Source organism: Cyprinus carpio, chromosome B23, assembly GCF_018340385.1.
Source record: "Cyprinus carpio isolate SPL01 chromosome B23, ASM1834038v1, whole genome shotgun sequence".
In the NCBI taxonomy this organism is placed as follows: domain Eukaryota; kingdom Metazoa; phylum Chordata; class Actinopteri; order Cypriniformes; family Cyprinidae; genus Cyprinus; species Cyprinus carpio.
Window position 1 is genome coordinate 5,232,711 of NC_056619.1, and position 18,048 is coordinate 5,250,758.

At 37.4% G+C, this 18,048-nt stretch overlaps 1 protein-coding gene across 7 annotated transcripts in view; it reads left to right on the plus strand.

Moving 5' to 3' along the window:
• utrn (utrophin) overlaps nucleotides 1-18,048 on the plus strand; it is a 178,772-nt gene that overhangs the window by 154,159 nt on the left and 6,565 nt on the right. For 5 of the 7 annotated variants that reach the window (XM_042751343.1, XM_042751348.1, XM_042751345.1 and 2 more), the window contains 4 exons: nucleotides 2,576-2,614; nucleotides 2,891-2,956; nucleotides 5,567-5,632; nucleotides 16,634-16,858. In XM_042751343.1, the coding sequence (XP_042607277.1) occupies nucleotides 2,576-2,614; nucleotides 2,891-2,956; nucleotides 5,567-5,632; nucleotides 16,634-16,858 (396 nt within the window). The remainder of the gene's footprint in view (nucleotides 1-2,575; nucleotides 2,615-2,890; nucleotides 2,957-5,566; nucleotides 5,633-16,633; nucleotides 16,859-18,048) is intronic. The other 2 variants (XM_042751347.1, XM_042751346.1) reach the window with 2 other exon arrangements.

Here is an 18,048-nt window from a genome sequence, read left to right on the forward strand (position 1 = left end):
CCACTATATACATTTACCCAAATCAGATGACTTCTGCTGCTGAGAACCCTGGGAATGTGAAATTGTTTGGATTTTTTTTCACCGAATTTGTCGCAATACATTTTCCGCTAAAGATACATGCGATGCCAGCTTAGAATTTGAACAAAAGAATGCGTTTTGGAAGGCAGTGCGATTATGCAGCCTGCCTTGTGCCTCCGTGTTGGGAACGTGCCTACTGTATGATGTCTCAAAATGCCGCCCCAGGCAGCTCAGTGTTTTTGGAACAGAGCCCAAGTGTGGCCAGTTCAAGAAAATAAAGAGTTATGCAGTTCCCACTTCAGCCTTATCTCCATACTACCGTTGATTAAGGCTCTTCTGGTTTTCCAGTGGGACCATTTCATGAATTTGTGTCAGAAAAAACCTTCTGCTAAATGACAGGGAACTGCAGAAGACCCATTTCTTCAGTTGGTGCTGATTATAAATCTGAAATGACTGCTCGCGCTGCACAGGCTTCCTGTCGTTCCACGTTAGCGTGATGTTCAGCCGATCTGAGCGTCGGTGATAGCAGAACGTTTTATGTAACGTTTGATTTTCAGGTTTCTGAACTGATATGCTGCGGTGTGCACCAGCATGAATAAACTCCATCGCCACGTGTCAGATTTAACAATGAGTGATGACCATGCTTGAAATATATTAAGAGCGCTTTCCTAAAGTGAAAGTGTTTGGTTTTCTTGAAATTCTGAAGCGCCAGGGGATATTGAGCGATTTTTATTAGCGAGCCGGTTGTTTGTTGACTCTGTCAGCACTTATTTACTGAATCCCTCATTACTTTGAGTCCAGCGCTCTGTACATTGAGATACACCAAACCAGCCATTTAACAGCCCAGATAACTGGAGCGTTTTGTCTTTGACACGGCTCATATTTCTCCCTCTTCAGCCGAACTGAGAGTTAACAAGAAATCGTAGACTCTCTTTTATGTTCTTAATACACTTCCGTAGTCAAACAAATCATCAGCGCTAAGGGATGTGCATCTCCATAACTGAGACCGATGCGATATGCCCCACTTTCGAAATAATAAAAGTATAACGCATTTGCTAATAATTTTATATAAATAAATAGGTTTTTACCAGTGCAAATATGTTAGAAACGATGCATCGCGATACAAATGCCAACTTGTATCCGATGCACACATTATCAGTGCACATTATTCATTCCATAGAAATAGAATTACAGAAGTTAAATGAGCTCTGAAAGCCATTTCATCTTGACTTTTGCTCTTTCAAACAACTTTTAAACATTATTAAAAAGAAAAACTCTTTTCCTGCCTTTGCTGACCCTCCTACATAAAACGAAAGTCATTGTAAGTCACCTGAGGGTCTCATCCTAGACCTCTCATCTCCACATCACCCTCTGACGCTACATCAGTTGTGAGAAAGACCAAAATGCCTCAGTCCTGCAGTGTGACAGATGGGAATGCCCCTGCTTTTGCAAAAAAGACAAACATGAACCGATCTAACCTTGAGTATCCCAGCTTGCAATTATCGTCTCATCTGCTATATGGTTTTCTTTAAAAGAAAAGGATGACACTTTTCATCATCTCCAAGAGACACTAGGGTTCTCCAGCAGATTAAACTTGTCCCTGTCGAGTCGGAGCAGAGCGTTTGATCTTTCGCGCTTTGCCCTATATGCGATTAACAGCAAGTTTCACTTGAAAAGACACTGAAATGGAATGAAAATAAATGAAAGATTAAAGATTGGTTTGGAGATCTGGTCCGCCTAGTTTTGAGGCTGAATGTTGCTCTGTGTGTGCACAAAAGAAATGCAAATAACATGCTCAAGTTAGTTCACCCAAAAATGAAAATTCATTGTTTACTCACCCTCATGTTGTTTTAAACCCACATGACCTTTTTTATGTAGAAGTCAAGAGTAGGCCTTTAGCAGAATGTTCATGCTGCTCTTTTCCAAACAATGAAAACATTTAGATGACAGCACTGTTTTGGGGGCCTGATAACACAGACTATTGAAAAAGAAAACAATACTGATATTGTCTTAAAATTTGTGAAAATGTGCATGCGTATTACAGGTGAGCATAGTTTTTCTTTATAATGTGACATCGCCAACTCATGGCCTGGCATGCATAATGCAAGTCATTTTCATCAAGTCATTTTTTTGACAATGTTGTTGTCTATATGCAAAAAAAAAAAATGACTTTTTCATTTTGAATACATTGTTGTTGTGTAAACAACATACTGTATGTACCCTCAGTGTGTAGAGAAGAGCAGCTTGAGCATTTTTTTGTTCCACAGAAGAAATAGTCATTCAGATTTAGTATGACAGTCAGTAAATAATGGCAAAATGTCATTACACTTTGGTAATCATTTGTGGACCATTCAATAAATCCAGTATTTCTCAGTATTCTGCACTGCCCCCTACAGTACTGGAGGAGTATGTCAGCCAGAACACCTCCACATCCTTGTGTGTGGATCTGACCTCCACATTGTGTGACTTCTGACCCTAAAAAAATCTGTTCCTCCCTCCCCTCCCCCACTCCCCCTCCTTTCCCCTTTCGTTTTGTTTTTCTTTCTCCCTCTTGCAGTCCGGTCACTCTCATCAGCATGTGTCCGGAGCAGTACGAGTGAGTATCAGCAGTCAACCCTAAGTCCTCCTCCTCCTCCTCGTCTTCCTCAGCACAGCATGCCGCTCACATCAATGCATGCTCGGAATGGCAGATCCACCTGCACAAAAAAAATATATATATTTTTTTTCCCTCTAACCTTCTTCCTCAGTTCATCCATCCTAATAACACTTGACCTTCACTGTAGATCATCAGACACATTTCATGTTTAGAGTTGTGTTTGTCGTTGCTTATTTTGGAGTGTGCTTTTGTTTATGTGTGTGTTTATGTTTTCAGGCTTTCTCCATCGCCACAAATCTCTCATGACGACACACACTCACGGATAGGGCAATACGCCAACAGGTATATCTCACTGCCAACTTTACAGTACGCAAACCACACAGATGTCATTTAAGAAATAGCATAATTAGAGATGTGTGACTGGTATAAACTAGGGCTGTCAATCACGTAAATGTCAAAGGAATTATCAAATTAATTGCATGCATCTGTTTTGCTAGGGAAAAAATGGTTGCAATTTGTGGTTAGACTTTATTTTAAGATGATGATGTTACAATGTAATTACACTCCTAAAAATAAGGTTTCCTTTAGTGAACAGCTCTTAAGAGAACTCTTTTTCTTAGTGTGAAGATTTTTTATTTTTTTCCCCCCACAATAAAGAACGTTTGTGGAATGGAATGATTCCATGGATGTTTAAGGTTCTTCATGGAACCATCAGTGCCAATAAAGAACCTTTATTTTAAGACTGTACACTAAGTACTATGTAATATTATTCAACTATGTGTATTTACTATAGAATTAAGGTTTGGTTTAGGGTTAGTTGCTTGTAATTATGCATCATTTACTGTTATTACTATAGTAAGTGATTTAAAGTGTTAGTTCACCCAAAAATGAAAATTCTGTCATTAATTACTCACCCTCATGTCAATTCAACCCTGTAAGAGCTTCGTTCATCTTCGGAACACAAATTAAGATATTTTTTGATGGAATCTGAGAGCTGTCTGACCCTGCATAGACAGCAACACAACTGAAATGTTCCCAAGTCCAGAAACGTAGCAAGGAGAAATGTAAAATCATCCATGTGACATCAGTGGTTCATCCGCAATTATACGAAGCTACGAGAATACTTTTCGTGCACAAAAAAAAAAAAAAAAACTTTATTCAACAATTCATCTCCTCGGGATCACCCTGTAAACAGCATATGTTGTTCTGTGTCAGCTGCGTCACACCAGATTAGTTTACAGATCTCCTTGCTACGTTTCTGGACTTCAGTTGCGTTGCTGTCTATGGAGGGTCAGAGAGCTCTCAGATTTCATCAAAAATATCTTAATTTGTGTTTCGAAGATGAATAAAGGTTTTACTGGTTTGAAACGACATGAGGGTGAGTAATTAATGACAGAATTTTCATTTTTGGGTGAACTAACCCTTTAATGTGTAAATATTTCACCTTGTAAAGACTGAAAAGTTAGGGTTAGGTAACTCTTAACCTAACCCTAACGTATAAAGGTAATTCAAAGACATCACATAATATTCAGTAAAAAATAAATAAGTGTGTGTGTGTGTGTGTGTGTGTGTGTATACACTGTGCGTGCATTATTATTATTATTATTATTATTATTATTATTATTATTATATACTGCTACTATTAACTACTATTAATTGTGTATTTAATCTTTTGTAAATGATAAATAATTGTTAACAAGGGCAGGAAGTGAAAAATGCCTCATACTCAAGTGTGCATAATTATTAAGCAGGTTTTCTTTTACAGGTAAAATGCACCAAAAAGTTGCACTGAAAATTATTAAATTTTTTGAATTATGGAATTTGGTAATTTATATATTGAATAATGGACAGTGGAAATGGAAGTGATGTATTTGTTTTGTCTGTTGTTTTATTTCTTGTCATTGTACACAAGTCTAAAATACACATCAATCAATCTTTTTTTTTTAAATATACAGTGAATTGATAAAGTAATTAAATATTGTCATTAACAACAATATATCTGCACAAGGACTTATTCTGCCCTAGCACAATTAATACCTAATATTAGTTCAAATTTTGCACTAATTATTTGTAGTAATTATTAACATTTAATACATTTTTTTTTTTTTAATTAAAGTAAAAATTTGTGGTTGAGAATGACTAAAATATTAATTTCTGAATAATTTCACATTCTCTGTCTTCATTTAAGTTAGTATTTACAGTGTTCAGTGCCATAACCGTTTCATAAGATCAGCTGCCCTCATGTTGTCATAATGCACACAAATGAGAGCGGTATAAACACACACATGCTCTCTTAGACCTCTGACTCTCTGCCAAAGCCAATTAATCTGCTGCCACATACTGTATATTAGGCGTGTATCAATTCGATTTACACTTTCTCAAAAAAAAAAACATAACCACTATGCATGCATAAATGTACCAACTGCCTCCAGCACTGACCTTCTACCCGTAAATACTCGAAAATGGATTTTCATCGTCAGCTAGTTTCTCTCAATGTCACTATCACACACACAGGCGGTTATTATAGGATTGTGAATATAGACTACGACTGAAGCCTCAATCCCATTATAGGAGCTCTATGAGACGGTAATCCATTGGAACAAGTCTTCAGTCCTGTGTGTGTGTGTGTGCGTGTGTGTGTGTGTGTGTTTGTGTGTGTGTGTGTGTGTGTGTTTGTGTGAGAGAGAGAAAGTAAAGCTCCTTACACTAGCACTATCAACAATGCAGAGTTATTCAGTATTGAGCTTCGATTGGTGGTGTCTAACCTGCATGGCCATACTTTGAATTGACATTTCTATAGTTTTATGTTCTCATTCACCACCCAACATATGAATAAACATGATCAGCCATAGTAGAGGTACAACAGAGGTACACACATCCATATGCTGCATTCTTTTAATGCTAATAAACAGTGTGATACTGTCATATTGATCTTGGTCTCTGTCCGTTCAGGTTGGCACAAATGGAGCGCTCCAATGGCTCTCTGCCCACCGACAGCAGCTCAGCCACCGGAAGCATGTGAGTCTCTAAACTCTTTACTGTCTTTACTGGAAATTTAGGGGAGGGGGTCCATTTAGAGGCCATTCTTGAACTGTGTACATTGGCGAAATTCTGGTGAATTAGCTTAAAGAGAGAGTTCACTTGTCATCATTTCTGTCATCATTTACACAAAACAAGACTGACTTCCATGGTATTTTTTCAATGTTATCAAAGCCAATTGCTACCAACAATTGTTACAAACATTCTTCTAAAATCATATTTTTTGCTCAGCGGAGAACTTGAGGGTGAGTAAATGATGACAGAATTTTCATTTTTGGGTGAACTATCGCTTTAAGACATTGGGGAAAGTTTTATTTTTATTTTACAGTATGTGTTAACAAAGCCGTATCATTGTAATGCACACGTTTTGTGCACCTTCAAAGTTAGGATGTTCGGAGAAAAATAAGAATTAATCTGTCAAAATTAGTGCTGTCAAATGATTAATCGCGATTAATCGCATCCAAAAATAAAAGTTTTTGTTTACATAATATAAATGTGTACTGACTATATTTATTATGTACAGTATATATAAATACACAAACATACAGTATATATTTTGAAAATATTTACATGTAAATACATATATGTATACTGATATTCTTATAGTTTGTTATATATAAATGTATATGTTTATTAGTACTTATAAAGCACATATTAATGCCTTTCTCTGCATGACCATATTTTAGGTCTGTTAATCCTACCTCATACCTAAATTAACAACTGCCTTACTAGTAATAAGCAGCAAAAATGGAGTTTGAGGCAAAAGTCGTATTCAATAGTTGGTTAATAGTGAGAATTGGTCCTTAAATAAAGTCTGACCAGACTTTTATATGTAAATGACCTCTATTGCGATTGGTTGCTGTCTAAATCTATCCGAGTTTGTAGACTACATCAAATGTGATGAGATAAAAACACCAGATACAGTAATACACAGACAATGATAAATCAGCCAAAAAGTCTGAAGAATGTGAGACTATAGGTGTGAAATCACTCACTCAAGCAATGTGTGGTTAAAGATAGACATTCACAAAAAAATTTTTTTTTTTTTTTTTTTTAATGAAAACAATGATTTCACAAAGATTCTGAATGAGCCATTTTAGCAGTTTAGTTGTAACGCATGATCTTGGAGGACCGTGGGGAAGTTGAAAGAGTGAATATTTGAGTATGTCTTGAGCTTGAAAAGTCTTGTTTTCCGTCATCTGCACCCTTTAAGGTTTGGAGGAGTGACTCTGATGTTTAATTTCTCTGCTGACAGCAGAAATTAAAGGAATGAATAGAAAGAGATGGACGGAGAGGAATCTTTATCAAAGAAATGAAGCTCCAGTAGCAGATACACACACACACACACAGTCATTCAGTGTCATGTGCTGTATCTACACAGGGGTTCATCTCATCTTTTCATAAGACTGCTGGAATACAAGCTTATTACCAGCTATATGAATAGGATGCAACTCTGAACCCGAGCGAATGACCACACACACACACAAAACAATTTTAATAGTACAACACAATAACAGCTCTGTCTGCGGGGAGATGACATTCATGTACAGAATGAAAAATTAGATTTTTTTTTTTTTTTTTTTTTTTTTTTTTTTTGCACTAGAATTTTGGTAACTTTATTTATTTATTCATGTTTTTTTTTTTCTGGCTAAAACATTTACCAATACAAGTAAATTAAAAAAATCTCTTATATCAGCCAGTATCCAATATGATATCGATGTATCATATGCATGCATTTATTTTACTCTCGAGATGTTCCCTAAGAAACATTTTGTCAGATTAAGCCCCCCCCCCCCCCACACACACCCCCACACAGTCATTTAATGAGAGCGATTATTGTTTAAAGCCAATGAGGGGCGTTCTGACTTCTAATGAGCAAACGTCCTGTTCATCCTCAAACACTATCTGGAGATTTGGCATGTCACAGAGCGTTTACCGTGGAGAGTGTGTGTGTGTGTGTGTGTGTGTGTGTGTGTGTGTGTGTGTGTGTGGTTGCACACTGTTGCATCAGTATGGCAGCACTGACGTTAATGAAGATTGTCAGATGATGGTGTTTTACCAGGACAGTAACAATGTGAAGCATTTGTGACTGTGGTGCTGTGTTTCTGTTTGCTGAGGGTTTGTAAAGTGGGGTTAAAATAATCTCATTAACATCCCTCATAAATCTAATTACTTCTGCTGTCTCTTTCTCTCACCTGTCTCTCTTTCTGTGTCTTTCTTCGGCTCGCTCTAAGTAGATGGAACTAATTCCATTCCTCCTGCTGTCCCGCTAACACCTTGTTTATCTCTGTACCTAATGCATTAGCACACTCTTCAGCATCATATGTTTGCTTGCGTGTGTGTGTTTATGGTGGATTGCTGTGTAATGGCATTATCTGTTGAGTTTAATTGAGTGCAGGAGGAGAGATTTCCCACTCGAAAATGCCATTAAAATTCACTCACTTTTTCTTTTTTTTTAATTTTGAGGCTTGTGCCTCATTTCTATTCTACAGCTGTTCTAGAGCTTGACAGGTAGTTATCAAGGAAAGACAGAGGGAATGGGATCTGGGCTGGATTCAAACCATAATTTGTCCAGAGCATCGAACTGAACACTGTCACCAGTATCTTTTTAACTTTTCTTTCTTTTTGGGAGCTTTTTTTTAAATAAATTGCTATAGTAGAGAGTAGAGATCGACCGATATGGGTTTTTCTATAGCCGATGCTGATGCCGATGTTTAGAGGTCAGGGTCAGCCGATGGCCGATATGTGCTGCCGATTTTTAGGGCTGATATCTTGAAGTTTTCCCCCTCATTTGCATGCTAAAATGTCACACTAATAATAAGTGGATGCACAACATTTCTAAACTTATCATTTATTAAGCACTGACTTGAACCATTTCTCGAATCTTAATTTTGTGCACTGCACGGTATTACAAATAAAAAAAAATATCTTAAGTTAATCAAACAAATCAAACTGACCAAGTACTAAATATATAAAACAGGTAATATATATATCATTTCAATTCAATCAAGTCAATCATTTACATAAAAGTTTTAGAGCATTTATCAAGCTGAATTTTTCAAGTTTGTTTGAACATAAATGTAAACTTAAATATACATTTAAATAAAAGAAATAACATTTTATAAATAAAAATCAATTAAACTGAAAAATATAAAAAATAATATATATATAAAAAATAAATAATAGTAGTGCTGCAAACACACTAGCAACCAGCAACATTTGTGTTTGGTATAAATGACACAGAACATTTAAAAGTGCATACTAACTTCAAACTTACATCGCAGTCTGTTCATTATTAAGATTAAGTACAGTCAGCCAAACATATAAAAGGGTTACACTGGTCAGTTTAAATAGACCGTAGTATACCGGTCCACTCCGCTGTTATGCAAGGACAAGGTTTTTTGCTCATGTGAAGAGTTTTCCGTCTAGTTTACATTAAAAAAATTAAAAATATTATAGTTTAACATTCAGATACATTGCGAATATGGAAACATTTTGATATGTGCAGAACGAGACGTGAGCAACAACCTCCAAACACATCTAGCCAAACCCGCGCTCTCGTCCTCGTCTGCACGCACGCATGCACTGTCACGATCTAATGCACTGTAAATGCCGGATTTTCTAAAACAAATAGGCCTACCGGAATGCAAAAATTCTAAATCGACCATTTTGCAGAACCGGATCTAATAAAGTACTGGTCATAATACTCGCATAAAATGTTTAATGTGAAAAAAGTGGTTCACTGACTGCGCAGCACAGCCACATGCGCCATAGTTACGTTTGGGATAATTTTATTTTTAATACTATAGTGTCATTTGAAAACATTGCAATTGCGTTTTAAAATACAACAACGAGCACCACGAAACCATTTAAAGAGGCACATTCATCGGTCTCCTTGACGCGAAACAGTCAACTAAGTAAAATGATCTCAAACGTACAGCGCGCTCCCTTGATTTTATCAAATGATCATAATCACATCTATTCATTTTACAGTCCTGCTACTACCATTTTATTCAGACTAAAACCCCTTTAATTCGGGTGATAAAGCTTTTTTTCCGAGTGGCTTTTGCACATAATAATACCGCTGCAGACGCATTTTGCAGCATTAAGGTTATTAATTAATCGTTAATTTAAACGACGTTTAAATTATTGACATCCCTAAATGCAAATGAGTTGGATGGAAACCTGGCTATTGTCGGCATTAAACCATGCTTCCGAACAAATGTCATTCACCATTCTGGACTGCTCCGGGACAGCTGTCTCTCCGAGCACGGTGCTGTCTGTGAGCGGGGCGGATTAACGTAGCCCTCAGTCACGCTGCAGTGTTTGTGAGAACTGCCACCTTCTCCACCTCATTTACAGAGTGAAATTCTCTGACTACCTTTATCTCCCAGGACTGTTGTTGAATCTTCCAAAAGTTTTGGCTTGGGGTCCTTCACATGCAGCAGCAGCACTTTCCACCGCACCAATAACACAGGGCTGCCCGCCGACGTGCCTGAATTTAAATCGGCGCTACTAAACACGGATATTAATATCGTCCCGATATATCGGCCGACCGATATATCAGTCGACCTCTAGTAGAGAGTGACAGGATGGGATCAGGACACATTAAAGGTCCAACCTGGAACATGTATGTTCCACATGAGCACCAATGCTCAACATGTCTTTAGCACTTGTGCAAACTGTAACAAAAGAATGGGAATGGTATCAAGACATGTTGCAACCTGGATTTTAACCTACACATCTGTCAAACACTACACCATGGCTCCAACTAGAAGTCGGCGCAAGAATGATTTTTTTAGTCCCGTTTTGATGATTCTGCCCCGCTCCCACCTGATCCAGCTAAAAAAGTTGTATTAGAAATTCTTCTTTCCAGCAAAATCACAGATGTAGAAATCTACACCAATTTTATTTATTTTTTGTCTATTTTTGTATTTAACAAATGTTCGATTTGAACCTGCATTTCCCACACAAGCACCACAGCTCAACATGTCTGGGTTGCATGCACTAACCACTAAGCCACAGCTCTGAGTTTTCTTTCTCATTCAGTATGGTCTTTGCTTTGCATGCATTGCAAGCTCACATTAGTTTTCTCATTTCCTGTTCCTGGGGTTTAGAGCTTATGAACTCTGTTTATACTCCTGCTGATCAATGCAGTCCATGCAGAATCACAGACACAAGCGGGACGTCTCCTTTACCCCTCTCCTCTCATCTCGTCTCAGCCCCAGGGCCAAATACAGCAGCTGCCTGATGTGAAATCTCATCTGCACTGAGAGAAGAGGAGCGTGCGATTGCTTTGTCTCCAATTTGTGCCTCTCTTTCTGCTCTCTCCCGGGTCCTGTGGGAGATGTAGGCAGTGATGTGGTTTTCTGTCAGCTTCTTGTTCTTCAGCTGCTCTGATTGAACACTTTCCAGATCTGTATTTCCTTGTTCAAGCATAATAGTACAAATACAAGGTTTCTTCACTTGCTTCAAACCTGAGTTCCTGTTTTGAGCTTTCGGAGGAGCGTGTTCTCCTCTTGGGTCCCTTCGTCTGTCTGGACGGCTGAATCTGTTATATTTCAGACTGAATTTTTCTCTGGCGCTGCATTATAATTCACTGCTGTCTACAATACTGAGCAGATCACTTCACTTTATTTGCCAAAATCTGTTCGAGCCATGCAGATTGGGGATTCAAGTATGATGACCCAATATGTTTATGGTATTATAAAGATAAATTACAATATTTGGTAACACTTCGGTATAGGGACCAATTCTCACTCTTAAAGGGGATAGTTCACCCAAAAATGAAAATTTGATGTTTATCTGCTTACCCCCAGGGCATTCAAGATGTAGGTGACTTTGTTTCTTCAGTAGAACACAAATGAAGATTTTTAACTCAAACCGTTGCAGTCTGTCAGTCATATAATGTAAGTGGATGGGAATCACGGCTTTGAGAGTCAAAAAAATATACACAAACAAACCAAAATTAAACCCTGCAGCTCGTGATGATACATTAATGCTTAAAGACATGAAATGATCGGTCTGTGCAAGAAACTGAACAGCATTTATATTGTTTTTTACCTCTGATTCACCGCATTGTCTTATGAGAGACTTATAAGTGCATTACCTCCACCTATATCTCAAATAGACCTTTAACACTATCTACAATCTCAATCAGGAGTGTCAGTGGTCCATTTGAGAGATAGGTGGCGGTAATGCGCTTATAAGTCTGCACTCTGCCGTAAAGCAAGAAGAAAAAGAAGATGCCTCACTCGCCGGCTGTTGAGAACGCGCTCAGGACGGTTCGGATATTGCGCTAAATCAGAGGTAAAAAATATTTAATTCAGAAACTAAAATTACGTTCTTCTTAGAAGATGGGTGTTAAGGTATTGGTATGTATGAATTTTATTTTTAATGTAATTTTAATGTAACATCACCGAACTTAAGTCTAAATTCATCATACTCTAAACTTAAATAATAAATATTTAAATGACTGTTGAGATATTAAATATTGAACAATCTTCAAATGGCCTGTGAAATCCACAAAGGCCAGCATGTAAAGAAAGATGTGATTTGCTTGTTTGTTGACAGGTTATGTAGTAGCAGTCAGTTCAATCATTTTTTTTGTCTGGAGCCTGTGCTGAGAGAGCTTCACAGATCTCCGCTTCAGCACCATTACACTAGTGAAGAGCTATTTGAGTTGTGAAATGTCTCAGTGCAGTGCTGTGTGAGAGTTGGACAGGTGGAGTGAGTAACGAGGAGACAGCGAGTGAATCCGGCTCTGTCACGCTCTCTCTATGACTGTTCTGCTAATGGACCTGCTGGGAGCAGTGCTCCTTTAGACAGCTTTTATTGACTTCAATTAGTCTCTTTTATTGTTCAGTTTTTGTCTGAAAAAAAAAACTCTTTGTCTGAAACAAGAAAGCGGCGTCGGAAAGTCTTGAAGCAAAATGAAGACAAAAGATTCATCAAGTGGAAGTAGAAAATTGGAAAGCTGAAGAAAAATTAAAGTAGAGGAACATCCCTGAAAGAGAAAGGATTGTTTCATAAGTACAGTAACAATAAAATGAACAGTTAAAAGTTGCATGAGTGTGTCTGTGAAGAATATGAGTTCATGAGAATATGAAAAACTTTTTCAAAATCCACTTCCCATGTTCATCCAGCTAATTCCTATCTTGGAAGTTCTTGCTCTTTTGAAATAATCACATGATTTGAAATATCTATTATGTAGATATATGCTAAAACTCCTCCCGATAAATGAAATCGTCATATGACATCACATTAGTGAGCTCATTAACATGTGCCCGCCCACCTATCAGCTATTCAGGACCTCAGCCACCCTGATTTGCATATACATAGAAGTCTTAAAGGTACGGTAACAGTCCGGCTGCAGGTTTAATTCTGAGAGTCAGTGGGAGGGTGGAAAACTAACGATCTTGAAATGCTTCAGAAGTGCAGGATATGTCCCTTTAAGAGTTTGGCACATTATGCACACCTCATTAAAGTCTTCAGAGCTTGTTTTATGCTGTTGTGGACGTGTTCAGGCAAGCTCAGCGGGTGTCCTTCACAGAACAAGCGTATGATAATTACAGAGCTAGTAAGCCGTTGCCTGGCCTTCCTCCTCAGAGGGAGGTCCGTGTCTCAGATCTGCACTGATGCTACACTAGAGATCAAACACTGAAACTCTTTCTCCTTTACTACCACCATATGCTGTCTAATGTTTACTCTGAACAAGGTCATCCGTACATTCACGCATGGGGAAATGCCAAAGAAATAAGTCACATTAAACACCCAAAAGATCAAAATAAATAACTATTTGATGCATAAATACTTTAAAATTAAATAATCTAGTTTTTAATTGTCTTTTTCCTCCTTTTTTATATATTTCCTTTTATTTTTGGAGTGAAATATGGCTTGTGCATGACAGGTCTCGCATGATTCACTCACAAACGTATCTGAAATATGAGGTGGGTGTGTGAGTGTTATCTGAGTCTGTGAAACCTTGAGAGCCGAGCAATCAAATGCAATTTCAGCATTTGTGTATGCTTGTTATTTTTCAAATAAACATCCCTGTGTGTTACAATAAAGAAACTTTCAAGCGATCAAACCTGACGGGTTTGCCGAACGTGAAAGAGAGTGAAATGAAAGAGGGATGAAGGTAAGGAGACGGGAGTCGTCAGGGGAGGTTCTCCTGTGATGGTGTTTCAGATTGAATGTGACGGCTGGGACTCGACTCTTGACTGATGCTGCGGGAGACAGACATGACACCTGCACTTATTTCTGTCTTTCTTCGGCCTCCTCTTTCATCTCTCCACACCTCTCTTTCTCTGGCCATTTTTTACCAGCACTTCACACAAACACTGTCCACCTTTTCTCTCTTTTACAGTATTTACTGATTCTCCTCAGACATTTTTTTCTATATATAAAAATGTGACTGAAAATAATGGCATTGTAATTTATATATATATATATATATATATATACATATATATTGGTTTTTGTTAATTATTTTTTTGTATTTTTTTATATGTGACTGAAAATGCATGAACAAATATATAGAAAGAGAATCTGAAATTATTATACAAAAATAAACTTTTTTTCATTTAAATTTTGTATTAGTAAACTATCTGTCTGTCTGTCAATATTTATATCTTAAATACATACACTAAAATAAGAAATGTTTATTTTGCATTAAAAATTAAGACATTTTTAATTTTCAATTGTAAGTTTATTTGTTTGACTTTTAGGCTTTTTATTTTACTTTAAATTTTTATTCTTTTTAAAATAAACTTCGCATAAGGTAGATTCTGTACTTAACTAATGTTTTAAACCAGTTGAACCCTAACGTACACTTACTTGAATCATTAAGATTAAAAAATAATTTAGTATCAAGATAAAAAAGCAAAAAATAACCCAGACATTTCCTGATAGTTTTCATGTAATTTATTAAACAATATTAATTTATTTAGTGTCACCATAGCATATTTAGACAGCCACACTTAGAAATGTCTAAAAGTAATTTTTACAATTTGACAAATATCAATATCATAAATATACATATATATATATATAATGTTATTTTTTTGAAAATGAAGACACATAGATGTATTTAGATGTATTTAGATGTTTTCATAGCTGATGTGATGAACTGCATCCGGGGGTTACTCTGCTGGGACACACGAGGAGGCTTCATATAGATAAAAATCACCTTGTTAAAAGCATAAGTACCAAGTCACCATTTAAAAGTAACTGGAAAATGACTCAGGAAAATGAATCTAATTCTGAGAAAATCCTTTGCAACATTTGATAGCAGATGACATTTTAATATTTCTATGTAATCTTATATAATTCCAACATGTTGACCTGTGGCTTGTGTCCAGTGTGTTTTAGACCCCTGTGTCACTGTATGATCTCAACTGAAGCTTTGACACTCTTCTTCTGCTGCCTTGCAAGCGCTCTGTTTTCCTCCGGAAATGCAAATGCACTTGTGTTTGTTGTGTCCCAGAGTGTCTGGCTGCTTTATTCAGCATCTGCTGGTGTTGGCAGGTTGTTAGCAGAGACCCCGTGATGCAGTGCCCATGTAATCTCTCTGATTAGTCTTTGTGTGTGTGTGTGTGTGTGTGTGTGTGTGTGTGTGTGTGTGTGTGTGTGTGTGTGTGTGTGTGTGTGTGTGTGTGTGTGTGTGTGTGTGTGTGTGTGTGTGTGTGCGCATGTGTGTGTGTGTGTACGTGTGTGTGCATGTGTGTGTGCGTGTGTGTTGTGTGTGTGTTGTGTGTGTGTGTGTGTGTGTGTGTGTGTGCGTGTGTGTGTGTGTGTGTGTGTGCGTGTGTGTGTGTGCATCCAGATGAGTGCTGGATTCAGACTCCGGGGAGCGTGTGAACACACACCTGAGACTCATTGTGCGCACAGCTGTTTGGACAGCACACATCTAAAACCGTCTCTCCTGTTTTCACAGTCAGACTCACTATCACCTGTCGGCTTTTCAAATCTCAGCATTTGGATCCCGCTGCGGCGTAAAAGAACATCTTAATTATGCTTCTGTCTGTTACGGTGTACATGCTGTGAAGGCAGCAGATCCGCAAGCCCTGCTGTGACTATTGCTCATGCTTTGAATTTGGTGTTTGTTCAAATTTCCAACACAAAGTATTAAACTTTGGAGCATAACCTGTAGCGTTCACACTGCAGATGTGAATTATACCTCGTTTTGTTGAGGAGAGATGTTCTATTGCTATGCTGTTGTTTTAACACATTCATTTGGTGCGTTTAATTATTGAAAAATGAACACATTAAAAAGAACTAATATAACGCACCCCAAATGTTGATTTAAATAAATAGGTCATTAAACAAGATGTTAATATTGTGTTACATTTTAGACTCAATATTGTCTGTTTTCTCAATATTGTTTTTTTTCTCATTTCACGAGGTTTCGTTGCTAAATAAATCCTCAGTTTCTAACAAACGAGTGAGTCAATGATTCAGTGACTCACTTGTAAAGACAGTCACTTGCTTTGTTTTCTAAATGAATCAGGCATTTGAACAAATCAGTTAAAAGAATGACTGAATGATTCACTCATTAAGACAGTGACTTGCTGCCACCTACTGGTGGTTTTAGTTTCATATTAAGAGTATTATTTCATATAAAAAATAAAAATAAAAAAAAACACTCAATATAATTTTTTAAAACCCATTAAAGTCAGGCTAGGTGAATTGGTTCAAAAACATTTTTTTTTTTTTTTTGTTATGCTGGTTGAAAGTCTCTTCACATTCTGATAGCAAGTTAAGTGTTTTAAATGTATTTAAATAAGGTAATCTGACACCATCTCTCATCGTGTGGCTATAAAAATTTTATTGTCCTGGTGGATAAAGTGGGCAGGAAAAAAAATCATGTATCTAGAGGCCAGAATATCATAGAAACTTGTAGCGGCAGGTTTTGTGCAATTACATCGCAAAATGTAGAAATCACAATTTTCTAACCTGTTTTTCTCTCTTGTTCTGTAGGGATGAGGAACACGCTTTAATCCTGCAGTACTGTCAGACTTTGGGAGGGGAGGGCTCATCCTTCAGCCAGCCCCAAACCCCCGCCCACATCAGCAGGAGCCCCGCCCATAACACTTCCAGTCCCTCCTACCTGCTCCAGAGCCCCGCCCAGATCCTGCAGGCTGTGGAGAGGGAGGAGCGAGGAGAGCTGGAGCGAATCATAGCGCGACTGGAGGAGGAGCAGCGGTAGGCTACAAATAGTTCATGTCCGCTTTAAAGTCACCTTAAAATCAAAACTGACATTTGTTTAAATGGAATATTGCAGTGTGTATTATAAACATTTTATCTGTGCACAGTAATCCCTCCCCTCCAGCAACCTGTCACTCACATCAGATCACAGCAATGATCCACTGATCCAAACAGTTCCACAGTTTCACTCAAATTCACATGACAATAGAAAAAACAATCACAGCTTTACGACTAACAACCATAATGATTTATTATACCCTGTTTTTTTTCCTTGCATTGTTTTTTGTTGAAAGTCTGTGGATTTACATGTAAAACGTCTTCATATGACAAATCCTCTTGTTTTTATTTTTAATTAGAAGTTTACAAGTTACTGTTTTAAGAAAAACAAATGAGCAAGTGGAGAATTGTCTATAAAGTCTAGCTGTGATGTTTAAGCTGGTCAATCTGAAGTCCTGTTCAAGGAAAGTCACTATGTTCACTCCGCATCCATATTTTCTAAGCCTTTAGGCAAATATTTCAGTTAAGTGAAAACAACTACTATATACTTGAACGAGGAAACACTAAAATCTCAAGAAGTGCTGGCCAAACTCATCTAAGTAACTCATTTTAAATCCGCAATACAAACTGTCTCATAAATATTGTTTGTTTGTTTTGTTTTTTTACACAAAAATAACATTAATCCTATAGCAAATGTACATGTGCGTAGTGTAAAACATGGCAGAAAGGCTGGTTGTCTTTGCAGTGCAAGGGAAAAGAGATTTGAATACCTCTCTAAAAATTCTGTTCTGTTTATTTCATGCAAATGTTTGTGTCAGTCTAAACAGATGCATTCAAACAGCCGTTCATTCAAATTAAAAATGTTAATTGCACCAAATATTAATCTTGGTGTGAATGAAGCACGAGTCTCAGGAGACTAACTTATTTTACGGGAACCAGACCTTCTAACCGCAGACTTTAACAATTGACGATTAACTGTTTTGTTTAGAAGGCGGGACTAAAGCTGCCACATTTTACATTACAGTTTCTCCCATTCATACAATAAATAATGGTTTAACTTTTAATTTAATTAATGTTGAGGTTACAGTTATTCAGTGCAAGAGCTTCACCGTAATTGGTCTGGGTATGATTTGCGTCTATTTATTGTGTGTTTGGCAGTGGGCTGTTCTGTAGCTTTCTAACAATAGGCT